This window comes from Callithrix jacchus, chromosome 5 (genome assembly GCF_049354715.1).
Source record: "Callithrix jacchus isolate 240 chromosome 5, calJac240_pri, whole genome shotgun sequence".
NCBI classification, from domain to species: Eukaryota; Metazoa; Chordata; class Mammalia; order Primates; family Cebidae; genus Callithrix; species Callithrix jacchus.
Genome location: NC_133506.1, coordinates 57,803,178 through 57,830,222, shown reverse-complemented (window position 1 = coordinate 57,830,222; position 27,045 = coordinate 57,803,178). Strand labels below are relative to the sequence as shown.

The following is a 27,045-nucleotide window of genomic DNA, read 5'->3' as shown; positions in this document are numbered from 1 at the left end:
GTGTAAATTCATGACAAACTCACACCTGGTACCCCCAAGGCCCACCTGCATCCTCTCCAGGGGCTGGGGCTGGCAGGAGGCCCTGTGGATGAGGTACACATGCTCCATGTACTCCGTGATCCGCTGCAGGAAGCTAAGAGGCTCGTTGAAGGCGATTGGCATCGTGATCTTGGACAGCTCCTGGAGGGATGGGGAAGACATGCTGGTCACTACTGCCTTCCTGACACTGCCGGGCTGCCCCATGCCCCTGCTCTGAGCATCCCTTCATGGAGCTGCAGACTCTAGGGCTGAACAGGATCTTCAAATCCCCCATGGATGAGCTGCTGCCTGCCCCCTCACCCCTGCCCTGTGAGCCTCGGCTGACATCAGACCTAACAGACAATGTTAGGCTGGGCCTGGAGAGGTCTCCAGCATGAATCCTCTCTGCCTCCCCAGCGCACTGCCCCATTCCAAACACAGAGACTGCCATAGGGGCTCCTGGACCCTCCCATGCCCCCTCCCCAACTCCACATCTCCACCCCACTTCCAGAGTAGTGGTCCAAGGCCAGGCATGGTGACTCACACCTGTAATTCCAGCACTCTGGGAGGCTGAGGCAAGTGGATCACCTAAGGTCAGGAGTTTGAGACCAGCCTGGCCAACATGGCAAAACCCCAACTCTACTAAAAATATAAAAATTAGCCAGGCATGGTAGCACATGCCAGTAGTTTCAGCAACTGGGGAGGCTGAGGCAGGAGAATCGCTTGAAGCTGGGAAGTGAAGGTTGCAGTGAGCCAAGATGGCACCATTGCACTCTAACCTGGGTGACAGAGTGAGACTCCATCTCAAAAACAAAAAACAGAATAGTGGTTCCAAAGCAGAGCCACTCACAACATTAAAAATAGTCCCTGGCTTCCCATCAACTCCAGGGTGCCTCGGACATGCCTGAACCCGGCAAACGAGGCCTCCCACACTGTGGCCCACGCAGCTTTGCCCTAAGGCCGTCCGAGCTGGCAAATGCACCTCAGTTGTCTGCTCACAGGCCCTGTGCAGCACAGAGAAAGCACCTGGGTCAATGGGAGAAGCTGGGAAGGAGCCAAGGGGACAAGTGCCCACAGGAGCCACTCTTCCAGCTGGGCTTCTAGGAAAGGGATCCCAACAGCTGGACAGCAGGCATTCCACGAAAGCACAGCTGTGCACCTCAGGGCAGCCTCTTCAGGAAGGAGCAAGGTCTGGGGTGGCCAAAGCAGAGGCAGAGGGAGATGGACAAGGAGAGGACCCAGAGAGGCCAGGAGGAAGCAGAGGAGGTGCCGGCGGCAACAGGGACAGCATGAGCTTTTGGGTCTTGTCTGCCAGTGGTTCCCAGCCGACACACACCAGCTGCGGAGCCTCTCAGGCTCCTGGTCTGCACCAGGGACTAGGACGGCCCCATCAAGGCCTCAGGACACCATGGGCACTGCCGGGCCACCTGCTCTAAGTCCCAGGGTGGGCGGGGTGTGCAAAGCACTGCACCACAGGATGCACCTGGCTTGGGCCATTAGGTTGCCAAAACTCAGCGTCCATGGGGGACTCTGCTCAGACACTGGGTGGAGGGTGAGTGCAGGGACCATGGTGGAGAGCATGGGGCAGATGTACAGAACCTGCGGCCCAGGCTGCTACAGGGACCAGCAGGCCCAGATGGCACCGGACACACAGGGACTGTGGGGCTCAGGAGGGGCTAGAACTCGGTTCCAACTGAGGCAGCCCCAGCGTGTGGGTGTGGCCGAGACTGCACAGGGGAATGTGACTGCCGAGGAGAGCAGGAAGAGATGTGACCCTCGTGACTCGGAGCTCAGCACTGTAGGAGCACATGGGAGACAAAGAAGGAAGCCCCGAAAGAATGAACAGAGGAGCAGACAGATGGGGCAGCATTTGCAATTTACACTCGCCCTCCCGGGCTCTAAACGCCTGCAAAACTACAAGAGGCCATAGCCCACAGCGGCCAGAGATGGGGCCAGGGAGGCCAGGAAGGAAGTGTGGATGGCAGTGGCCCTGAGTGTGGGGAGACGATGCCTCTCTCAGGTCAGGAGAGATGGTATCACAACTGCGTGCAGCTCCCACCCAGGAAAGCCCCCCGGCTGCTGTGGAAAAGCATAGTGATGCAGCCCCACAAAGGCGAATGGGCTGCTTCCAGAAAACTCTATGGGCATTTGCCCCCGACCCGGCAGTCCCAATTCTGGGAACCTACTCCACAGAGCCTCGGCCAGACACCCATGCAGGGCTCTTTGCTGCAGCATGGCCGGATCCATGGAACACCACAAATGACCCATGTGTCTAACAACAGGGCGCCAGTCAGTGAGCTGGGGGCAGCCAAGTGAGAGAGCGCCGCGCCATTAAAAGATTAAGAAGTCGTCCAGGGGAGATGGCTCACGCCTATAATGCCAACACTTTGGGGGGGCCAAGGCGGGGAGGATCGCTTGAGGCCAGGAGTTGAAGACCAGCCTGGGCAACAAAGTGAGACCCTGTGTCCACAAAAAATTTTGTGAAAGTAACTGGGCATGGTTGTGGGTGCCTGTAGTCCCGGCTACTCCAGAGGCTGAGATGGGAGGTTCGATTGAGCCCAGGAGGTTGAGGTTACAGTGAGCCATGATCCTGCCACTGCGCTCCAGTCTGGGTGACAGAGTAAGACTCAATTTCTAAAAATAAATAATAATAAGATTAAGAAGTCACTGCACGTTGCTATGGATAAATGGTCAAATTTAAAAGGTGGAGAAAGCCTCTCATTTACGTAAGGAATTGAGGAGAATATACATGTGGAACCAGCTGTGATGCATGAAAGACATGCCCTGAACGTGGCTCCTGGCCACCTGCAGGGAAAGCAGAGAGCACCTGGAGGGAACAGGGATAGGAAGCTGACCCTCCTGGAATATACCTTGCTTGATAAATTTGAGGCAGAACCTATTATTTAAATAAAGTAAAATTTTAACAAGTCATATCTAAATATCAAAAATGAAACAAATGAACCTATGTCATTCCCTTGGTGGCACAATCACCCAGAAAGGTGCCCAGATGGTTTAAAAATGCTGGCATCTGAGACAGGCCCTGAAGACAAAGACAGCTGCAGGAGCCACAAACATGCTGTCTCAGCGACAACGCCGTCAGCAGCAGAGCCGGTCCTTCGAGTAAGTGGGGCAAAGCGAGTGAGTCACAACTACGTTCCTGTCTAAATCCATCCTCGCCAGGGCTGCCGAAACAGGGATCATCAGTGAGGGAGAAGGACACAGACAGAAGACCAAGGGGTTAGGCGGAGCCTGTCAGCCCCAATTTGAAGCATCACTGAAACAAACAAAAACACAGTTCTGAGCTGTAGGACAGACCTCGAAATAAGACCACTCCAGTGGCCTCCCAAGAGCCCGGCCGTGGTCCTGAATTCTTCTTCTGTCGCTGGACAAGTAGCTAATTCCAGACCCCAGACAGTAAATGCACAGGCAAGGCCTGAAGCTCCTTTTGTAAAGGACTCCAGGCCACCTTGAAGAGACTCTCAGTGACCAAAGATGGAACAATGTGTGGAAGACATCCACTAGCCTAAACACTAGGAGGCAAATAAGACAAACTAGCTGGTGACACGAGTGACACTGGGTGATGCCAATGAGCTAACGCATTATGTCAAAAGTTAAATAAAGAGGAGGAATTGCTCACCCGTCCTGGCTTTCCTACACAAACTGCATTTACAGCAAAGAAGGGAAACTTCTCACTATGGCAACATCCCAAGCAATCATGTTGGCATGGCTCCAACTAGCAACTCTGTGAGTTACTGGACCCGCGCTGAGTGCCCACAGCCTTTTTGTTTGTTAGAGATAGGGTCTCACTCTGTCACCCAGGTTTGAGTGCAGTAATGTGATTACCGCTCACTGCAGCTTCAACCTCCCGGGCTCAAGCGATCCTCCCATCAACCAACCGAGTAGCTGGGACCCCGGGCATATGCCATCATGCCCGACTAATTATTTTTTGTAGAGACGGGATCTCACTTTGTTGCCCAGGCTAGTTCTGAACCCCTGGCCTGGAGTAATCCTCTCGCCTCAGCTTCTGACAGTGATTACAGGTGTGAGCCACCACACGCCTGGCCTGCTCACAGCTTTTAAATTCAGAGAAAGAGCAACAAAGAAGACTTCCTGACAGAGAGATGCAAACGAGGTCCACACGCACGACTGCAGACACAGAAGGTAGCACATGAGACCACAGGACATCTGAACACAAGGCGGGTAACGAGGTCCACATGCATGACTGCAGAAACAGAAGGCGGCACGTGAGACCACGGGACATCTGAACACAGGGCGGGTAATGAGGTCCACACGCACAACTGAAGACACAGAAGACGGCACATGAGACCGCAGGGCATCTGAACACAGGGCAGGTATCTGACGATTCCACCAAAACCTCCAGAGGTGAGTGTTTGGAAGTGAAGGGTGAGGGGTGGAGCCAGTCTGTGTGTCCCCTCCCAGCACCTTTCCATGCTTGCCAGTGCTACATGCTCACATGCAACTTTTACCTCAACCCCTCCATGATCCTTACTTAGGGAATGCAACTGACATCATTTCATGTTGTTGAAAAAATACCTTTGGTCCTAGAACTGTTTTTTTTTTTTTTTTTGAGGTGGAGTCTCACTATGCCACCAGGCTGGAGTACAGTGGCACCATCTCAGCTCACTGCAACCTCCACCTCATGGGTTCAAATGATTCTCCTGCCTCAGCCTCCCAAGTAGCTGGAACTATAGGTGGGTACCACCACCCCCAGCTAATATTTTTAATACAGACAGGGTTTCACCATGTTGGCCAGGATGGTCTCGATCTCTTGACCTTGTGATCCACCTGCCTTGGCCTCCCAAAGTGCTGGGATTACAGGCATGAGCCACCAGCTACCAGCCTTTTTTCTTTTTTAAGAGATAAGGTTTCCCTCTGTCATCCAGGTGGAGTGCAGTGGTGAAATCACAGTGCACTGCAGCCTCAAGCATCTGGCCTCAAGCCATCCTCCCGTCTCAGCCTCCGGAGTAAGTGAGACTACAGACATGCACCACTGGCTAATTAAAAAAATTTTTTTTTTGCAGAAGTGGGTCTCGATATGTTGCCCAGGTGCTGGTCTCAAACCTGGCCTCAAGCAATCCTCCTCCCTCAGCTTTCCAAAGCACTGGGTTACAGGCATGAGCTACTATCACACCCAGCCTATCTCAGAATTTAAAAGAGTCAAAATTAGGTGGTTTTGTCAAGTTCACAAAAAGACATTCATCATCTATACCAAGAGAGATACTTTTGATAAGACCTGAATTATCCACGTAGTCAAAAATGTACAAAAAATACTGCTGAAAGAAAAAAAAATCTCAAATGGTTTATTTTAAAAGAAACATACAGATACATACAGAAATACAGAGGTGTATGCATCAGCATTAGCGCACACACTTGTATTTTCCAGCGCCATCTGCTGAGTGGGCCTGCAGGCAATGACTGCCCAGCACCTGGCCGGGGCCTAAACACCATTACCCAGTGAATGGGCTCCCTGGAGAAGTAGCTGATTCCAGGGTTAAGGCAAGGAAAATATAAACTGAACTAGAGCATTCTTTAGTGCCTGAAATAAGTGTTCAGAAAGGATGGGGGTTCAGCAGAAGGGGAAAGGGGGTCCCACAGAACGGGGAAAGCCAGCCTGGAAGAACTCCCAATGCCAAAGGCAGAACACTGTGAGCAATTGTGCAAATAAGGACTATCCTGGAATTCGACTCACAGAATAACGCGTGTTCATGAGTCCACACTAATACAAATATTAACTGAATAAATATATAACTAGGGAAGCAGGGACAGTTCTCTTTTACAGAAGAATTCCAATTAATAAAGGTAGAAGGAAGAACAAAAATAGAAAATCACCATTAGAATTTCAGTAAAACCCACCAATAGATGCTAAAATTAGCAAGCAGAATCCAAGTGTCTTCCCCAAAACACTGATTACAAAGAGAAACACAGCAACTCTGCAGTGAAGACACTTGAGCAGGTTAACAGCCCCATTAACTGACATGTGGATGCCAGAGAACCCCTCAGACAAGGCCCTGGCAAAGGTACCTCACTTCTCTGAGTGCCAAAAATACAGAACCTCGATCTAAGAAGAAAACATCAGACAAACACAAATTAAGGAAAAGTCTTCTAAGTAACAGACCAGGAGCAGCTGCCACCAAGTGGAGGAGCCCAAATGCCACGAGGGTCCTGGGACAGGAAAGGACATCGGGGACTGAGGAAACAAAATTGACACTCGGAGGTAGGATGCACTCCCTTGCTTTAGTCACTGGGCTACGGTTATTGCAAGAGGTGCCAGCATTGGGGGAGCTGGCTGGGGCTTCATGAAATGCTCTGTGGTATTCTGTGATTTTCCGTAAGTCTAAAATTATTTCAAAATAAAAACTTGAGAGAAAGTGAAGTTCCCTCTGGGGAAAAAGGACTAAAATGGGTAAGGGCAAAAAAATCACCAGCACTAGGAGACGTGGGCTGAGCAACGGTGACGCGAATCCGCAGGCAGTTTAACTTGAGTGTTCAGTCATGAGCGCTGAACGGTCGGCCGGGCGGTGAGGTAGCGCAGGACAACCCCTCCCTTGTGAGGCACAGCTTGGGTTCTCAGTCAAGAAAGACCATGAAAGGGAAGGCTTACAAATTCCGGGCCCTCATTACCCAGCTGGATTTTCTGTCCCAAACCCTGAGCAACTGACAAAGGCTGACGCCCCCCACCTGCAGCTCAGCATGTGGCCGGGGAGGACACCAGGGAAGCCCCACCCACCTTGCTACACAGGACACGGGCTAGACGGGTGCCCCCAGGACAGTTCTCACGTCCCCTGTTTCACACAGCACCTTGCCCCGGGACGTTTGTTCTTTCTGTCTTACTGTCTTAATCTCATGCTGTTTGTAAACATGAGCACTTTCCTAAACCACCAGCATTGCAGGACATTCCCACGAGTGAGCACAGGCCCCGGACTCACCAGGCCGACACACTTCTTCAGGATGGTCCACACGCTGAAGTCGCTTCTGCTGAACATGGGGGCTGGCAGTGACGTCCTGCGGGAGCACCAAAGGGGTACATGTGGGTGAATTCAGCATGGGACTTGGACCTCTCAAGGCGGCTTTGCTCAATGACCATTTCCCTTAAATTTTAATGCCTCAACCCCGGCATTTCTGCAATCCAGCATGCCTTGGGTCACGGGGGCCTAGCGGGCTTCCACACAGCACTCTGGAGGGCCTCCTGGGAGTGGCCGTGACAACAAAGACGACTCTGCAGTCTTGGCCCTCAGTGGCTGCACTTTGGTTTCCTCCCAGAGCTGGGGGACAGGTCGGCGCAGGACAGGGTCCCTCTGCCTGCACAGCCCACAGGCTTCTGGGGTCTCCTGCTGGGTCCCAGGGCAGCTGCCAGACCTCAGGCATAGGTCAGCCCACTAGGGCACCAAGAGTCACCCAAATTAGAAGCTTTTCAGCGCTTTAAATACAGGTTAGCTTTCCTGAGAAGTGTTCTTTTCAGGCAATCTTCCAGTCAGCTGCAATGGGGAACCCGCACCATCACGCTTGCACCTGGAGATCCTCACGCCCCACCACTGCTCACCACTGATCGACCTGGGGGCCACAGACCCGGGGCCCTGGTCTCGGGAGCGCCTGGAGACATAAACTTGGATTTGGAGAGAGGCGTGCCAGAACTGCAGAAGACACCCAGAGTGGGGTGCAGCAAAGGTGCTGCAGAGTGAGGTCCTGGGACTCCCTGCTGCTCATAGCCCTCCAGGGACACCCCAGGGCTCTCCTGCTGAACTCCCATTTCACGGAAGCTGCCTTGAGGGGCATTTTGCCTTGCTCCCAGCAGACCTCCAGAGCAAGGAAAGTAGGTGCTCTTGCCTGCTCTGGTCCATGTCCCGGAATGCCACATCAGGGCAGCTGGGTCAGGACACACTACTGGTGTCAGGGGGCAGGAGGGAGAGGACACAGCAGCTGTGAGGCAAGGCAGAAAAGAAAACAAACATCTGCTGAGTGTCAGGTGGGAGCCAGCACTCAGCTCCACTCCACCACTGTTCGTGCACGCATCCAGTGCACACCTTGTGATTCGGGGGGTGCCACCAGGAGGGGACGTGGCTCTGCAGAGGATCAGGTCACACCGCCCTGAGGATACGATCCTGCAGGGAGATGGGATACACAGAACTGCAGACATGAAGGAGGAGGACAGAGGCCCCGGAGCGAGGGAGCAGGGGGAGTGGCTGCACCTGAGGACCTGAGAGGCCCCTGCAGCCAGGACTGGAGGCAAGAGGGCTTGGGGAGCCAGAGCCACGGGAGTGTTCAGGGCCGGGCCCAGGGCACAAGGCGAGCATGCTGGCCTTCAACCTAAGAGGACAGTGACCACATAAGGCAGTGTCCAAGGCATGTCATTTCTCCCAGTAAAACACAGTGCTACTCACAGTTCTGTAGGACTAGGAGTGTGAGGCCGGCCATGTGGCCATCCTGTCTGAGTTTTAGGCAGACAGTGACAGGGCAGGGGGGTCCAGATCTGTCTTCTGAAAACTGCCTCTGGGCTGGGCATGGTGGCTCCCGCCTCTAATCCCAGTACTTTGGGAGGCCGAGGCAGGTGGATCACTTGAGGAGTTTGAGACCAGCCTAGCCAACATGGTGAAACCCTGTCTCTACTAAAAATACAACAATTAGCCAGGCGTGATGGCACATGTCTCTAAGTCCAGCAACTCAGGAGGGTGAGGCAAAAGCACCTGAACCTGGGAGGCAGAGGTTGCAGTGAGCCGAGATTGCGCCACTGCACTTTAGCCTGGGCGACTGGGCGACAGAGTGTGACTCCATCTCAAAAACAATACATACATACATATATAAATGTCTCTGTACACGGCAGGAATAAAAGGCAGAGATGCAGAGGCCACTCTGGAAACAAGGATGGTGGGATACACAGGCATGGGACAAAGGAGATGGAAGAACTGAGGGACCCAACAGCATTTAAAATGACCAGAGTCAGGGCTGGAGAACAGGGAGCAGGGCTGAGACATGAACAAACAACAGGTGAGATGCAGACGTGGGCACTGGGGGAAGCACCAAGCAGGCATGTGGGCTACAGCTCAAAGCAGAGCCTGAGGCCAGGCTGGAGCAGCTCCCAGAGCCGAGACACACATTGGCAGCTGTGCCTGGAGCCCGCACCACAGTGCCACCAGCTCCAGGGCCACTGCCTGCCCCACCAACAGCTTGTCCTGCCTTCCTGCTTCTACCAACAAAGACTGATGACTTCTTCCCTTTTATTTTTGAGACAGGGTCTTGCTTTGCTGCCCACACTAGAGTCCAGCGGCACCACCATAGCTCACCATAGCTTCAAACTCCTGGGCTCAAGTGAGCCACCTGACTTGGCCTCCCAAAGTGCTGGCATTACAGGCGTGAGCCATCGTGCCCGGCCATGATGAAGACTTCTCATCATGGCCACTGTCCTCGGACTCTACCTACACGAAAATGAATGAGGTGGAGGAGGAAAGGGAGCGCGGCCATGCTACACCAAGCAACTTAAACCTTCCTTGTCCTACAGGGTCAGAGACCAACACACTGCAATAGAACTCCAGCGAGAAGAGGGTGAGCTTGTTGTCGACGGCAGAACAGGCAGGTCTGCAGGAAATCAGCAAGGGGCCTGCCGATCAAAACACCAGGTACTATTTTCCAGGCCCTGTCAAAGCCAGGGTCCCCTAATCTTCCCACAGCAAGTCCTGAAGGCAGCGAGGGGAGCGGAGGCATAAACGGAGAAAAGCACTGCCCAAAAAACTGCCATCTGCTGATTCCAGGAGCCAAACAGAGAGGCACCAAGTCTCTCAGAACCCTTGCTGGCCGGACACAGTAGCTATGTGGGTGCCGCTCCAGCTCACTGCTCGTGAGGGCTGAGGGGTACTGCAGAGCACTGTGGGGTAGAAACAGCAGACGTGAGAGAACATACCTGTGCCTCTGAATTCCATTCTCTTGAGACGGCCTCTCCCCAGTTTTCCCAATCCTGTTATTTTTGCTGGTGTCCAAGTCAATCATTCCTGTGACCTTCTGATTCGACTCTGAAAATTCCCCGGAAGAGTTATCAGAATCAAAGCCTGTGCGAGACAAGAAAATGGTCATTTTCACTAGACCTGGAAGATATAAAACCTCCAGAATTCTGACTGTGCAAGCAGACTACTAAAGCTCGACATTGCTCTCAATGGATACACTTAGAAGAATTCACTCTGCTTCCCCAGGAGAAGAGGTACAGAGAGAACAGGAGCACACCAGGGCGCTCCCTCCTAAGAACGCTGCTCCCAGCGGAGCTCCAGCACCTCAGGTTCCTCCCACGCTTGTGACTTGAGGTCCAGTCCCAGGCCACGAGTTCCATCTTCCGGAAGGAACCCTTTCATCACTTTAGACTGCGACTTTCTCGCTCTGGGTGGGCCACTTCTACGAGATTCAACCCACCCCAAGGCTACAAGGCGCCCGTTGTGGCTCAGGGCTTGTGACCAAGCTCTGCGTCTTGGTCTGAAACACGCCTCCTGACGATGTTTCAAGGGAGACCATCCTAGCACGAAGAGGCACCACTCAACTGTACCAGCCAGCGAGCAATCATAGAAATGCCACACGTGTGGCTGGACTCGCAGTGGACTCCAGACGAAGGGGGACTCTAGAGAAGGAGCTCTTTAGAATCTGAGTGAAATGCAGCCATGCACGTGCTCCTAGACCAAAAGTCCCAGAGAAGAAACGGCCGCTGCCCTGGTGATGCTCCAGGGCCCTTCCCCATAACAGAACAGGGGACTGGGGAACAGGAACACGCTTCTCCCTTCAACTCTTGTCACTCCAAGTCTCCACATCTGGCTGGAGTGGGGGTTGTGGCCCCATGATGAGTCAATTCTGTGAGGGGCTCTGGGCCTGCAGGAGCCGGTGGCCATCAACGCTTCCAGGGGCTGAGGGTTCCACGCGGGGGACACAGGCCCGGGAGGGTCAAGTGGACGACAACTGTCGGACCTCACATGCAGGCGGGTCTGCTACAGGCTCCATGAGAACAAACCAGGGTGCTGTGTCCTATCCCTCCACACCTGCAGAGTTCATCCATAAAGGCAGTGCTGGGGTGGATGGCATCATGATTTTGAGAGGGTAGGTTAAAAAGGAATCCTTAAATGGCCCATGGTTTCTGAAATAGCCCGCCACCTCTTGTGTTTTGCTATCTATCCCAAAAGCAACATCTGTAACTCCTCACTCTGAAGTTATCTTGAAAGCATTCCCCACTTAAGGGAATCCCATGGGGTAGGAGCTGCCCCTGCCCAGAAGAATAAAGCAGCACCTCCCTGGCAGCCGCTGCAGTCTCTGATTTAGCCAATGCTACATGGATGGCTTAACAACACTCTTAAGACACAACAAGCAGTTATCATAGAAAAACAGAAAACACAGATGAGCAGAGGAGGAAGCTGCGTCACCTATCATCGGCTCCCTCGGAAACACCTGCTTTAATAGACCCCTCTGCATTCACAGCCCTGAATCCCCTACACACTGCGCATGTCCTCCAAACCTTTCCTTTGAAAGGCACTGAGTCTCAGACAAATTAAATGCCTAATGAAGTCATTCATTTAAGAACTGCTTAGTTCACATACTTTTCAGATGAGACTCAGATGAATCACAGGCGGTGAAGGAGTCAAGTCTGCCTCTTACATGGGTATTTCATTGCAGTAAGAGACTCAGTGGTTTTCTCCTTCCATTATTTGTTCTGAAGCCCAAGAAGTAAGGGGAGAAATTATTGTCACCTAGATGTCTGTCCCTTCCACCTTACCCTCAGGGACACACACAGAAGCCCTCCATGCAGGAGCAGAGCCCCACAGCCCCACACCCCCTATGGCTCCTAGGACGGCAGAGTCCAGGCGAGCTCCACATTACACATAGCTGAGGCCTCTGGGAAGTCACAGCAAACTGACTCAAAATGCTCAGAGGTGTTTGGAGAAGTATCAGTCCCCCAAGACCCCAGGCAAAAAGGACATCCTATGAGACTCCTGGGAGAGAATGAACCTCAAGGCTGCGCGCTCTGTCACAGACGTGGAGTTCCACTCAAGGGCGAGGCAGCCCAAGGGTATGAGTGCCTGACCACCCCTCCACTTCGTGGGATTTAGCAGAGAACACAGAACGACCGCTGATGAGGTGCCCACTCCGCAGACTCTCCTCTGGGAGCGCATCCGAGAAGTACATGCTGCAGAGAATCCAGCTATGAAATCACGGAACATGACTTAGCAACTGAGCCTTTGAAGGCGTAAGGCGCGCAGCAGTGCAGCATTTCCTTCTCCTGGGATGCTGGATAAGAGGAAGTCAATCAGCTTGGGCTGCCAGCACAAGTACAGGAACAGCACAGCCTCGGAACACTCAGCTCGCTCTGGCAGGGCCACAGACCGGAGGCACCACCAGAGCCATCGATGAGTGCTCAGGGCATGGCCAGAGACACTCCTGACACAACTGCTCCGGCAAGGCCACAGACCAGATGCCACAGGGCACAGAACACAGGGCACGGAGCCATCAACATGTCCTCAGGGAGTGGCCACAGAGACCTTTACAGGTCCTTGGGCCGCAGCAACTGCCGAAGCGCTTCTAAAGATTGTCACGAATTCCTGACCTGCGGCCACATTTTCAAAGCCACTCCTTTCTGATCCCAACACCTAAGGACAAGGAAATGCCAGGAGAATCTCCTGATGCCCCTGCCCACCAGCAATGGTCCTTCCCCAAAAAACCAAGTGAAATTCCAGATGCTGACTCTGAGTGCAGAGAGTGGAAACCGAGTGTGAGGACCTGACAGACATGAGCTTGAAGGGGTCAGGGCTCTTCCCAGTGCCAGGGAGAAGGGGCGGCTCCGGGAGGTCAATCTGCCAGTCCCACCTGCCCTTCCCTACCCATGAGCCAGGCAACATACTCTTCATTTTTGTCTTTTATTCAGAATGACTGGACTCCAAAACACATTCTTTTTCAATGAGGCCACAGGATTTCACTCAGACTACAGTCTGCCGTGCTTTAAATCACCATGCGAAGGAGGAACACAGAGGAACATAACTGCACGCTGCGGCTGTGCGGGCTGCTGTGGGGCCAGTGGGATTACTGTCTGATGGGATGCCTTAAGCAACGCCAAGCAAGACAGGGCATCAGATCTGTAACGTCCCCATCACGAAGCAGGAATAACAAGACGGCCATCTCAGGAGCCAAATGAAACACGCACCCCAGGAAACTCTTCTGAAGACTCAAACCCTGTCAGCCAAGGTCAAGGTTCTCCCCCATCTGAGATGCACGCCAGGCTGTGTTGAACAGGCTGAGTTTGGGATTGTGAACACTCGCCCGTGGCTTTGCTGAGCCATCTTCATGCCCAAACGCCAAGTCCAGCATATGAGTCCAGGGACGTTCACCCTTCCATTATGGCCCCAGTTGGTCCCCTTTCAACTCACCTGTGACGGCATCAAAGAACTCTTCCTCTCCGTTCATCCTTCAGCAGCCGGCCTCCACTGCCCCTGACATGCGGTCTTCTACTGAACCATCGTATCTGACCCACATCTACAGTATAAGGAACTTTTTGAACTTTCTCTTGGAAAAATCCAATAGACACTCAAGATCTAAAGAGAAAAAAAATGTTTGCAGACTTAGCTTCCAGAAGTTTCATGGTTTAGAAACATTTTAAATACCCACTCACCATCCTAAAATCAATCTAAATTACATGTAAGCAAATCAGTAAAATTATCACATCACAAACAATATTTCAAGAAGTAAATGAGAGGAAACGTTTATAATGTAAGATCAATCAATGAATAACAGACCAATAAGCGCTCCTATCAAAACAGCTGTTTCTAAAAAGCATTATCGGCCAGTCCGGGGGGCTCACGCCTGTAGTCCCAGTACTTTGACAGGCCAAGGTGGGCAGATCACTTGAAGCCAGGAGTTCGAGACCAGCCTGGCCAACATGGTGAAACCCTGCCTCTACTAAAAATACAAAAATTATCCAGGCAGGGTGATGCATGCCTGTAGTCCCAGCTACTTGGGAGGCTGAGGCGTAAGAATCTCTTGAACCCGGGAGGCAGAGATTGCAGTGAGCTGAGATCGCACCACTACACTCCAGCCTGGGTGATGAAATGAGACTCTGTCTTGAAATAAATAATAAATAAAATAAAAAATCTTATCTATAGTTATGTAAGAAAACAATAAAACATTAATTTGGGAAAAGTCATGGGGAGAGGTCAGGTGCGGTGGCTCACCCTTGTAATCCCAGCACTCTGGGAGGCTGAAGCAGGTGGATTACCTGAGGTCAGGGGTTCAGAGACCAGCCTGGTCAACATGGTGAAACCCCATCTCTACTAAAAATACAAAAATTAGCCAGGCGTGGTGGTGGGCACCTGTAATCCCAGCTACTCAGGAGGCTGAGGCGGGAGAATCACTTGAATCCAGGAGGCAGAGGTTGCAGTGAGCTGAAATCACACCACTTCCCTCCAGTCTGGCAACACAGCAAGACTCCATCTCAAAAAAAAAAAAAAAAAAAAAGAAAAGAAAAGAAGAAAAAGCCATGGGGGCAGTTGAAATGAGCAGATTAGCTTCCGTGAGGTTCAAACACAGCTCAGGAAGTTTTGCTGAAAATCACTGCAAACATTCACCAGAGGCTGAAGTAGCTGTGGGTAACGGAAAATTTACATCTAAATGTGACATCTCCCTGAAACCAATGTTCTAGAGAACTGAGGCTGCTATGTGAGTTGGCTGCTGCCAGGATAAACTAAAGTGAACTGAGGCTGCTATGTGAGTTGGCTGCTGCCAGGATAAACTGAAGTACACTTACGTTTTCTCACAACTACCTCGGCTCGACATTCTAGAACTCGTGCACATTAGTGTCTCCCATCGGGAAGAGCAGCATTTGATGAATGACAAGAGAATTAAGCCAAAATCAGCACCCTTACTTGAGTCAGAAATACAAAATCCAGCCTAGGGCTCTCTGCACAGTTCTGAGGGTGAGGGGGCCAGGGGCGAGAACAGTCCCCAGTGCCAGGCGACCCCCCAAGTGGCTCAGCCTGCAGCCCTGCCACAGCTGCACCGGGCAGCAGCAGCTTCCCTCCAGACAACAGGACAGCCACTGCCTCCCGAGAGACTCTCCAGTGTCTCCTGGTTCCTCCCTCCTGCCCAGCGGGTCTGAGGTCCCCCTGAAAACCAGCGAAGACAGAGCACACTGCCCTTGGCCAGGGTGTGCTCGCCCTGCAGACTGGAGAGGTTATTGTCACTCACTCGGGTCCTCTACCCACAGCGCTCCACAGCTGCAGCGAGCTCTCCCTTCAGAGCCACTGAGCAGCCAGGGCTCCCAGAGGAAACCCAGCGAATCCAGGAATGTAGAGCAGGAATGTGCGTTCCTCACACGCATGCTGAGATCTCACTGCCACGTGACAATGTTAGGAAGTGAGGCCTCTGAGAGGTCATGGGCCATGAGGGCTCTGCCCTCATTAACGGCTTAATGCTGTCTTATAAAAGGGTCTGTCGGCCAGGCGCGGTGGCTCATGCCTATAATCCCAGCACTTTGGGAGGCTGAGGCGGGTGGATCATGAGGTCAAGAGATCGAGACCATTCTGCTCAACAAGGTGAAACCCCGTCTCTACTAAAACTACAAAAATTAGCTGGGCATGGTGGCGCACGCCTGTAGTCCCAGCTACTCGGGAGGCTGAGGCAGGAGAACTGCCTGAACCCAGGAGGCGGAGGTTGTGGTGAGCCAAGATCGCGCCATTGCACTCCAGCCTGGGTAACAAGAGCAAAACTCCGTCTCAAAAAAAAAAGAAAAAAGGGTCTGTCATAAAAGGGTGAGTGTGCCGGGCACAGTAGCTCATGCTGGTAATCCCAGCACTGCAGCAGGCCTAGGCAGATGGATCACCTGAGGTCCAGAGTTCAAGACCAGCCTGACCAACATGGTGAAACACTGTTTCTACTAAAACTATACAAAAAATTAGCCGGGCGTGGTGGTGGACACCTGTAATCCCAGCTACTCGGGAGGCTGAGGCAGGAGAACTGCTTGTACCCAGGAGGCAGAGGTTGCAGTGAGCCGAGATCATACCACTGCACTCCAGCCTGGGTAACAAGAGCAAAACTCCATCTCAAAAAATAAAAAGGCCAGGCGGAGTGGCTCACACCTGTAATCCCAGCACTTTGGGAGGCTGAGGCGTATGGATCACCCAAGGTCAGGAGTTTGAGAACAGTCTGACCAACATGGTGAAACCCCATCTCTGCTAAAAATACAAATTTAGCCGGGTGTGGCGGTGTGCGCCTATAATCCCAGCACTTTGGGAGGCTGAGGCGGGTGGATCACGAGGTCAAGAGATCGAGACCATCCTGGTCAACAAGATGAAACCCCGTCTCTACTAAAAATACAAAAATTAGCTGGGCATGGTGGTGCACGCCTGTAGTCCCAGGATGGGTCTCCGTCTCTTGACCTCGTGATCCACCTGCCTCGGCCTCCCAAAGTGCTGGGATTATAGGCGTGAGCCACTGCGCCCGGCCGACAGACCCTTTTATAAGATAGCATTGAGCCGTTCATGAGGACAGAGCCCTCATGGCCCACCACCTCTCAGAGGCCTCACTTCCTAACATTGTCACGTGGCAGTGAGATCTCAGCATGCGTGTGAAGAACGCACATTCCTGCTCTAAGCCCAGCTACTTAGGAGGAAGAGGCACATGAACCCAGGAGTCAGAGGTTGCAAAGATCGCACCATTGTACTCCAGCCTGGGCAACAAGAGCAAAACTCTGTCTCAACAAATAAATAAATAAATACATTTTAAAAAGGGTGAGTTTTGCCCCCTTATGTGTGCTCTCTCTCCTCTCCCTCTGTCTCCCCCCCCCGTTCTCCCTCCCTTTCTCTCTCTTCCCTCTCCCCTTCTTTCCCTCCCTCTCTCTCCCTCCTCTTCCTTCCCTTTCCTTCTCTCTCCTGTCCCTCTCTCCCCACTCTGCCCCTCTTCCCTCCTCTCTTTCCCTTCCACTTTCTGCCACAGAATGACAGCAAGAAAGCCCTCAGCAGATACCAGCACCTTGAACTGGACTTCCAGCTTCCAGAACCAGGAGCCAGCACACTGCTGCTTATTCTAAACTGCTCCGCCTGGGACACTTCTGTAGCAGCACAATACAGACTACTCCAGGGGTTCTGGTCCAGTGACTCAGGATGAACCTACAGAAACTCCCACAAGAAAGAGGAGACAATCTGAGCACCAGTACACAGCAAGAGACTGAAACACAGAGGATACACTCAAGTCCAGAGTTCCTAAGACACTAGAAAGGAGATGAACTCGTCATGAAGGATGATGCCAGTAAGCCCACAAGTTACTCTGAAACTGGTTAACAAGGGGACAGCATCCTGCCTTCCCTACACACACTGTGCCACTATCATCAGGTAACAGGTGAGGACACTGTGCTTTATGGACTCATCCCAGCAAATGGACGAACGAGGCACACAGGCATGTGACCGTCACCATTAGATGACACTGGTGAACTCACACATCCAGGCACTGACTCCCGAGAGATAGCCCTAGGTGCCTCCCAGGGACAGATGGCATTGCCACCACTGAAGCAGTCTTGCCAGGAACACTAAGCCCACTAAGCCCACGTGTGTCCAGGCTCTAGCTTCATCAACTGACACAGTCTGGATGTGTCCCCACCAAATCTCCTGTGGAGATGTGCTCCTGGTTGTTGGATGGACCTGATGGGAGGTGTTGGGTCATGGGGGCAGATCCCTCACAGCTTGGTGCTGTCCTTCTGGTAGGGCAAGGATGAGTTCCCAGGAGATGCTTTTTGTGATGGTGTCTGGTGGCTCCCACACCCTCTATCACTCCTCCTCCTACCATGTGAGGCGCCTGTACCTGCTTTATCTTCCACCATGAGTAGAAGCTCCCTGAGGCCTCCCCAGAAGCTGAGCAGTTGCCTGCACCATGCTCCCTGTGCAGCATAACCGTGAGCTATAATGAAACTTCTTTTCCTTATCAATTACCCAGTCTCCAGTATTTCTTGATAGCAATGTGGGGAAGCACAGAGACCAGAGGCCACATCATAGGGGCACAGCGGCTGCGCCTGGACCCCAGGAGCCTCACCTGGCAGACCCGGCCTCTGCAGAAAATCAGCCATATGGGAAAAGGACAAAGGAAACCTCGTGATCTTGACTGAGTGGCCACTTGGGCGTGGGCACAATGTTAAGTTGCATGTCAACGTGGGGTGCAATCAGCAAAACCCAGGCAGGACAGCCTGGTCTCTTCAAGAAGCAAATTACAAACACAGAGAGGGAGAGAGAAGGACTTCTCACCATCTTGATTATGGTCATGCTTTCAGGGGTGCACATGCATGTCAAAACCTATCATACACGTTACATGTGTGCAATGTATTACATGCCAATTATACCTCAAAAAAGCGATCTTTAAAAAAAAAAAGACACACTGGCCAGGTGCGATGGTTCACACCTATAATCTCAGCAGTTTGGGAGGCTGAGGCAGGTGGATCGCTTGAGCCCAGGGGTTGGACATCAGCCTGGGGAACGCGGCGAAACCCCATCTCTACAAAATATACAAAAATTAGTAGGGTGTGGTGGTGTGCCCACCTGTAGTCCCAACTACATGGGAGGCTGAAGTGGGAGGATCACTTGAGCCTGGGACATCAAGGCTGCAGTGAGCCATGACCACACCACTTGCTTGAAGCAGGATTCACACAAGGCCTTCACTCAGCCAGACAGGATTTGATGGAGACATTTATAAGATGGTGGAAATGTGAAAAGAGTGAATATCTGATGACAGGAGGATTCTTGCTCATTTTTAAGATGTCACGATAACATGAGTATCTTTTTTAGGGAAACCCTGTCCACTGCTCTGCACTCTGCAAAAAGCCTCCCAGAATAGAAAGCAGGTTAGAAACCATTTCATTCTCCCCTTTGTTTGGTTTGGGTTTTTTTTTTAGACGGATCTTGCTGTGTCATCTAGGCTGGAGTGCAGTGGCGCAATCACAGCTCACTGCAGACTTGACCTCCAGGGCCCAAGCCACCTTCCCACCCCAGCCTCCGAGTAGCTGGGACCACAGGCATGCACCATCACACCCAGCTAACTGTTTAAAAAAACTGTTTGTAGGGACAGGGTCTCTCTCTTTCGCCCAGACTGGTGCTGAACCCCTGGGCTCAAGTGATCCTCCCAAAGTGCTGATTCCAGGTGTGAGCCACTGCACCCAGCCCACTTTCCTTTTTTTAAATGCTTCCCTACCGATAACGGAAGTCCTAAGGTCAAAGGTAAATCAATCATAGCTTACGGAAAACCTTTAAAATGAGGTGTAAGATGTCAGGCACAAGCTTGGCTGGACAGTGAGACACCAACACCACCTGCCACCGTGTGTTCGTGCTGCATGACCCACTTGGGAGGCCTGTCCCCCCAACCACCAGGAGCCCCCTCGAGGTCACAGTGCCCTCAGACCCCCACATCTGCACCAGCGACAGTGAATTCTAACACAGCCTCAAGGACACTCCTGAAAAGTTGCCACAATAGCCAACATGCCCTGAGTCTCCTACATTTTACCAAGGCCCAGAAAAATGAGGAGTCTTTATCCGGAACCTATAAAACTACCCAATTGCTACAGATGATCAAGGCAAGACAAGTAGGATCTCACTCATTCATTGAACACTCACAGAGAGCCTCCCCAGTGCCAGGCCTTGAGGTGGAAACTGGCGGTCCAGCCCTTGTGAAGCCAATCACGAAGGTGCTCCCAGGAGAGCCCTTCATGGACAAGTCCTTAGGGGAACAACCCCGGAGCTGACCCCAGAGTGAGCCTTGGGGGCAGGGAGAAAAGACTGAAGGACCGGGGTATGCTGGGAAGCACAGATGGCCCATGGGGTGGAGGAGTACCCACCCCAGCCAGGTCCTCAGTCCTTCCTCCTATCTGCCACCCCTGGACTTCTCAAAGGCCTGGGTGGGCAGATGGCAGGAAGGACTGGGCACACAGGTCTTGATTGTCTAGAAGCCCTGGGACCACCGCCATCCAGCCAAAACACCCCGAGGTGGGCTACAGGGCTGTGTACAGAAAGCCCTCCAGAGTTAAGAATCTTCCATTAAAAGAAGCAAAAATGGTTGCTCATGCCTGTAATCCCAGCATGGAGGGAGGCTGAAGCAGGAGATCACTGGAGTCTAGGAGTTCAAGACCAGCCTGGGTAACACGGCAAGACCACATCTCTTCTAAAAATTAAAATAAATTTTAATTTATTTACGTGTGTGACATAAGGCGCCACATACCTGTGGTCCCAGATGCTCAGGAGGCGGGGCAGGAGGATCACTTGAGCCCAGGAGGTTGAGGCTGCAGTGAGCCATGATCACATCACTGCACTCTAGCCAGGGAAACAGAGACCGTGTCTCGAATAAATAAAAATTTTAAAAGGAAAATAATTTTAAAAAGCAAAAGTAAGGCTTCATAACTGAGTACTCTACCAAAGTTGAGGAATATACAGAAAGTTAAATGTTCAAGAAAAAGCATTAAGAAGGCAGAGTGTATTTCCTGAACATGCTCTTGCACATGGAGCTCTCACCCCGCACTCAGAAAACAATCCAGGAGGGAGTATTTCAGGAGTGAACTTTGCTGGGGTTTCTGTGTGTTTTCATGGGCTCTTTCTGGTCAACTCTCCTTTGCGCGTCTAGAGAGAAACCCTGAAGCCTGCGCCTGTGCTGGGCATCTTCGCTGGCCTCTCACCCTTCATCCTTCTCCAGTCAGAGTTTCCGGGGGTAGGGGTGGGGGGGCACTGCCTTGGCCCCCAGGGTGCCATCCTTTCAGGCCCCAGCGAGTCTCAGTCCCCCAGCCCAAGGCACCCCCCAGTCCCTTGAAAAGGACCCCAGCACATTTTCTTAAAAGTGTTGTCCCCATCCCATCAGGATCTAAAAAGGTCCTACCAGTGGTATGAAGACTTGGACTCAAGTCTTACAAACCCATCTTTATGTTTTTCTCAGAAAAACAGATCTGGGACCCGCATGGTGGCTCACACTAGAATTCCAACACCTTGGGAGGCCGAGGTGTCAGATGGCTTGAGCCCAGGAGTTTTGAGACCAGCCTGAGCAACACAGATACTGTCTGTATAAAAAACAAAGTAAAATAAATTAGCTGGGCACAGTGGCACATGCCTGTAGTCCTAGCTACTCAGGAGACTAGGGCAATAGGACTGCCCGAGCCCAGGAGTTCCAAGCTGCCACTGCACTCCAGCCAGGGCAACAGAACGAGACTCTGCCTCTTACAGAAAAATAAATAAAGCAGACCTGCCAGTTGAGGACATCGGCGAAAGAGACTGGGGATCTGCTACTGACCACCACGGGCGACTCGCTGGAAGTTCAACTGCACACCATTACTCTGTCCATCAGTAACAGCCAGGGCACCCCAGTATGCTGGGCACAGACAAGTACACTGATCACGTGAAGATTCTAAAACCACTTCTGAGGTTAAACATTAGTTGTAAGTTTAAATTATTGAAAATAACATAAGCTCTGGCCAGGCACAATGGCTTATGCCTATCATCTCGGTGCTTTGGGAGGTCAAGGTGGGCAGATCACCTGAAGTCAGGAGTTCGAGATCAGCCTGGCCAACATGGTGAAACCCCGTCTCTACCAAAAAAATACAAAAATTAGCCAGGCATGGTGGCGCACGCCTGTACTCCCAACTACCCAGGAGGCTGAAGTGGAAGAATCGCTTGAACCTGGGAGGTGGAGGTTGCAATGAGCTAAGATTTTGCCACTGCACTCCAGCCTGGGCAACAGAGCGAGACTCTGTCTCCAAAAAGAAAAAGAAAGAAAATGTAAGTTCTATTTCATAACTTAAAAATACATCAGCAACCAGTGCTAACAAATCAACTGTGCACAGAGCCTTATGTGGCGCCTTGCTGAAAGAGAAAACGTTCCCATGATTAACAAGAATAGGGTCTGTCTCAGGACCCTACAGACCACTCAACGCTTCCACTTCAGAGAATGCTCCTCCTCCTGACAATTCAAAGCCACGAGGCAGAAACTTTCAACCTCATTCCCTTGGGGAATCACAATGTGGCCAGGCTCAGCCAGGGAGCTACAGTCCCTCAATTTCCGCAGCCCCGCTGAGCTTAACAGGGAGGCGGCTGGGGCATGGGAGCAGCAATCATGTGCCAAGGTGCCAGGGCAGCCACAAGGAATGGGTTCCATGTTCCTGATTATGCCCCACAAGAGGTCACATCCAGCACAACCACAGAGCAAGTGACCCCAAAGGAACCACAGGAAGCTCTTCAGTGCCTAAGCCAAGAGGCAAGCTAGGCCATCCCTGCACTCGCTCAAGCCTATGCAAACTTCAAACCAGCTTCCACAGCCGAGGAGAGCTCCCGGTGTGGCATCGTGCACTGAAGAGCCCTTGCCATCCGCTGAAGGTCAAGGCTGACACATGAGCCCAACCACAGTGGAGAGCAGAACTAGGGCAGGCTTCGGCCAGCCAAGGAGCAAACCAAAGCCACCGTCACATCCCCGCAGGACTTCTCTTCCCCAAAGCAGTTAGCGACCTGGCAGGGCCTAACCCAGCCACTCAAATGCTCAGAAAGATGCTACCATAACACTACAAGGTTGCCAGAGCACAAGGAAGGGAAACAAGTGTCACCTACGAGCGTCAGAGTCACAAAGTTTAACACAAGGGACAGAATTAGCTCTCTGTGGGAATTAAAGATCAGAAGGTCTCCCGGATCAAGGCTGGAGGGTGGGAACATGAAATCACAGAGAGCGAGACCAAGCCTGCTCAGTGACGTGAGCACACCAAGGGAGAAGCTGGTGTGAGATGCCTTTGCCTCCATGCAGCACTGAGGGCAAGAGGCCGGGGCAAGGGCTGAGGGGCAGGGCGCAGCTCTCTTCACCCAGCACCTTCTAAGCCCAGGGGCAGGAGCAGGCAGGGCCTCTCGGGCACCTCATCCCTCACTGCGCGTCCAGCCCTTGCGTGTGCAATGCTCCTCGGTATCTCAGTCTCACACCTCCACTTTGCAAACTCAGCCCACACATCACCCCGATGCCTAGAGGCCCTCGCCCCACTGACAGCCAGCTGGCCACCACGCCACAATCTCATTTCTTTTGCAAAGGAAAACAAGACTTAACTAAAGACTCCACATCTCACAGCTTTAGAGCTGAGCTGGAGACTCTCCTACGGCACTGGAAATGTCATCCGTCCAGTGTAGTCCCTGCGGCCCACAGGTGACTGCAAACACTTGAGATGCGGCGGGTGTGAGGGAGAAGTGAATGCTGGATGCTAATTAACTGAATTGACTACACTTCCACAGCCACCCAGGGCAGTGGCGTCCAGCCTAGACACGGCGTCCCAGGGCCCCACGCAACTGAGCCATCACGGGACCATGTCCCACCAGAGGGATATGGAGGAAGATGGAGGAGGCAGCAGCAGTGAGAGCAGGGGCTCTGCCAGCCCCAGCTGCAGGACCAGGCCTCTGCAACCTTGGGAATGTTGGCAGTCCCTGCACCGCAGCTACCCTGACCAACCCGACATGATGGAGTGCTGTCAAGGCCGCCGCCAGGCCAGGCGCCATTCCTCCTTTCCCCCTTCCTGACCTCCTGGGATCGCTCCATCTGTGCTCACTGAAACATGCTTTCTGCCAATTGTTGAGGAAAAATCAAGCCCTAATATTCTTGTCATTGTAAAAGCTTAATGGTTATTTTTACAGATTTTCTATAAATTTAGAACCAAGTAAACAAGTCATATGCCATTCACAACAACAACCTTTTTAAAAAAGGGAAACGTGCGTAGCTGTCTGTCCTTGTCACCGTCTGCAGCCTGTCATGAGCAAGGCACGTAAGACCAGGTGCTCAGACCTTTGCCCTTAAATGCACTGTGGTTTTGGTGGCGACGGGATGGAATCAAGAGTGACCTTTACTGAATGCTGGCGCTTTCTGCTTTGGCCAAATGAGGTTAAGTCCGGCTGCACACGAAGCTCCAGGACACAGCCCTTCTGAGTGCAAACCAGAAGGCTCTAGGTCTACACGGTTTCATCTCAACAAACATGTCCACCTTCTTCAGATCTCCATGGTTTCTCTTAGTGTGGGGCTGTATGTGGCTCATCAGCTACCTAACACCACACAGAGTGTAACACCTCTTAGCTGAAGAACAGGTTTCAGGCTCAGCACGGTGGCTCACATCTGTAATCCCAGCACTTTGGGAGGCCGTGGTGGGCAGATCACTTGAGGTCAGGAGTTCAAGACAAGCCTGGGCAACATGGCGAAACCCCATCTCTACTAAAAATACAAAAAAAATTACAGGTGGCACACACCTGTAGTCCTAGCTACTCAGGAGGCTGAGGCACAAGAATCGCTTGAATCCAGGAGGAGGAGTTTGCAGTGAGCTGAGATCATGCCACTGCACTCTAGCCTGGGTGACAGAGCAAGCCACTATATCAAAAAAATAATAAGAAAAAGAACAGGTTTCAGCTCTTCATCCCAAGAGAATGGCCCAACCCTGACTCGGGAAGGCCCTGTGCTGAGCACCCCAGCCAAGCAAGCTTACCAGGAGCACATGAGGGCTCTGAATCCGCCTGGAATTCATGCAGGAAACAGTTTTGAGACTTGAGAAAGGCAGGTGAAGCTGCTCTCACTGTGCGAACAGCAGCACGCCTACTGTTTACCATTCTCCATGCCAAGAGGGTGACCTCAGGAGGCAGGCAAAGGTGAGCAAGAAGCAGCTGCGGGGAGTGGCAATTCTTCCCACCGGGCCTCGAAGCCAATGTGGTCCGACGCCCCAGAAGCGGAGCCTCAAGCCCCACTCACCGCAGTCAGCTCCCTCGAGTACCATCGCTGACTTGACTAATCTGCTTCTGTGGGATATTAATTGCCAAAAGTACATCACACACTTCGAGGAACGTTATCTTATACTGCGGTGCAATGTATTTCCAAACACACAAGATGAAGGCAAGCTCTTCTGCAGAAAATCATTTGTTTTAACCAACCTCCTCCTTATGCAACTCAATGAAAAGCGGTTCCAGTGCAGCCCTCAAGACTGGGCGGGTGAGCACTGGACAGGGAACATGCCCACGGCTCTCAGGCACCCTGCTCTCGGAAAGCTGCGCCAGAGGACAGGGCGGGCACTCCGAGGGCAGCGGCAGCATCGGGCAGCCCCCCCACTGCCCGGCCGCCCGCTGCCACTGTGTGTCTCTGATGATCAAACCCACAGTCCTGAGAGGAGCCCAGCTTGCGGCTGCGGCTGGAGGAGGAGGCGACACCTCCACCCACATGTCACACCCCAGCAGGGGCCACCTCGGTGGCGGGGGCGGCGGTAAGGGAGCAGGAGGACGACCAAGACAGCAGACGGAAGGGAGTATACAGCGTGAGAGGCTGCTGTCCTACAGAGCTCCCTGCCGTCCCCAGAGCACCCGCCCAACCAAGGCGTGCCTGGCTCACTGGAGTGCCCCTCGCCGTCTGGCCACCTCCTTCTCTGTGGCTTTGGCTCCAGCCCCTCGTCACCATTGTGCCCATCTTCACCCTGCGCCTCCCTAACAGGTCCCCCTATGCTGAGAAACCTGTCACCCTAACATCAGACCTGCCCACGTGGCTCCCAACTATACTTCCTGAGCACCTACAGGGTGGGCTTCAAACCAGGCCAGGAAATCCAGGAATCGCTAACCCCCTACCCTCTGCAAAAAAAAGAAAAGGAAAAATTTTGTGTTCATTTTTTCCCCTAGAACAATGACTCCGATTATTCATATTCATGAAGTTTTCAAAGGGGTCCTTGATCTAGAAGTGGGTTCTGACCCCCTGCAGTAGCCTGCAGCACTGGACTCCCTGCCGGGGACCCACCCCAGACCCCGAATCTGTTAAACATGTGGCTCCCTGGGCCCCTCCCGGGAAACCAGGCTCAGTGAAGCTGGGGCTAGGCCTGGAACTCACACTTTTACAAAGTTCCCCAGGCTTTTCTGATAAGAAGCCAGGGTTGAAAACTCCAAGATGTTAACCCAGGAGGCTTCTCCCCTGACCGGTGAACCAGTGCAGAGGCAGAGCTGTGGGGCAGGAGCTGTGGAGCAGGTGGGAGGGCTCCTCAGCCGCCTCTGCACTGGGACCCCTCCCTGGACCCCAGCTCAGGCACCTCCAAGTGTTCAGCATTTCCCGCAGGTGAGGCTTACTTGGAAGATGAGTGAGGCTTACCTCCCTCAACCCCAGCTCAGGCATCTCAGGGTCCACCATATCATCAAGAGAGGCCAAGCTAGAACCGGGCACCCGCAGGAGCTCAGCATCGCAGACCTGGCCCGTGTCCTCTTTCACAGTGAGGGGGTATCCCCAGGCCCCATGTGCACCTGACACCTGCTGTCATTATCAGGGTCCCCGAAATGACACCGAATCACGGTTACCCTGGTTTTAAGGCAATATTGGAAGTTGCTCTCTGGCCGAGCACAGTGGCACAAGGTGGCAGCTCACAGCGGGCTCCTTCTCACCATCAGCCTTGGATCAGCCTTAGGTTTTTCAGTACAAGGCACGGGCACTCGCTTCCACACCACAGCACCCCTTCCTCTACCACTGCCTTCATCTTTTCTAGAACCAAGACTCCACACAACTCCCTACACACCGCAGTCCTCACTGCCTGGTGCTCCCCCAAAAACTCCCTGTATCAGGCACCCCCCGTATCACCCCAGAACAGACACTCTCTAGGCACCCGGAAGGCTGTGGTCCCAGTCCCTTTGATAAAGAAATGTGCTCAGTGCCTGCTCAGCCAACAGCCCCTCAGACCCTTCCCACTGCTGACATGCCTCAGCATCAGAGACAGAGCCCCCAGGCCCTCAGTGCACAGATGAGGAAGCCACTTTACACCCCAGAGCGAGGGCCAGACGCCTGCCACAAGCCTTGAAGATGCAGGGCGCTCTTCAGGCCCCAAACTATGGAGCCAGCCACCAGCTCGACAGGACTGATCCCAGAGTTTGTTTCTCAAAATAAGCAAGTATTCTGCTGAAAAAAGAAGGCAAGAAAAGAGAAACAGACACACATCAGGCACGAGTCTTAGGTCTGGTCCCTTAGGAAAGCTCACTCCACCACCCAGCTCAACTCACAGGTCAGGGGATTTGTATCAACAGA

General features: G+C 52.6%; 1 protein-coding gene across 3 annotated transcripts in view; it reads right to left on the bottom strand.

The window, feature by feature from the left end:
* The window catches only part of OSBPL2 (oxysterol binding protein like 2), a 54,261-nt gene that overhangs the window by 23,216 nt on the left and 4,000 nt on the right, over positions 1 to 27,045 (bottom strand). For 2 of the 3 annotated variants that reach the window (XM_008996227.5, XM_008996228.4), the window contains exons 2-5: positions 13,419 to 13,583; positions 9,932 to 10,076; positions 6,966 to 7,041; positions 46 to 180 (exon numbers count right to left, since the gene is read on the bottom strand). In XM_008996227.5, coding sequence (XP_008994475.1) covers positions 46 to 180; positions 6,966 to 7,041; positions 9,932 to 10,076; positions 13,419 to 13,455 — 393 coding nt within the window. In that variant the 5' untranslated portion in view covers positions 13,456 to 13,583. Of the gene's footprint in view, positions 1 to 45; positions 181 to 6,965; positions 7,042 to 9,931; positions 10,077 to 13,418; positions 13,584 to 20,235; positions 20,328 to 27,045 lie in introns of all 3 variants that reach the window. The other variant, XM_035299110.3, reaches the window with a different exon arrangement.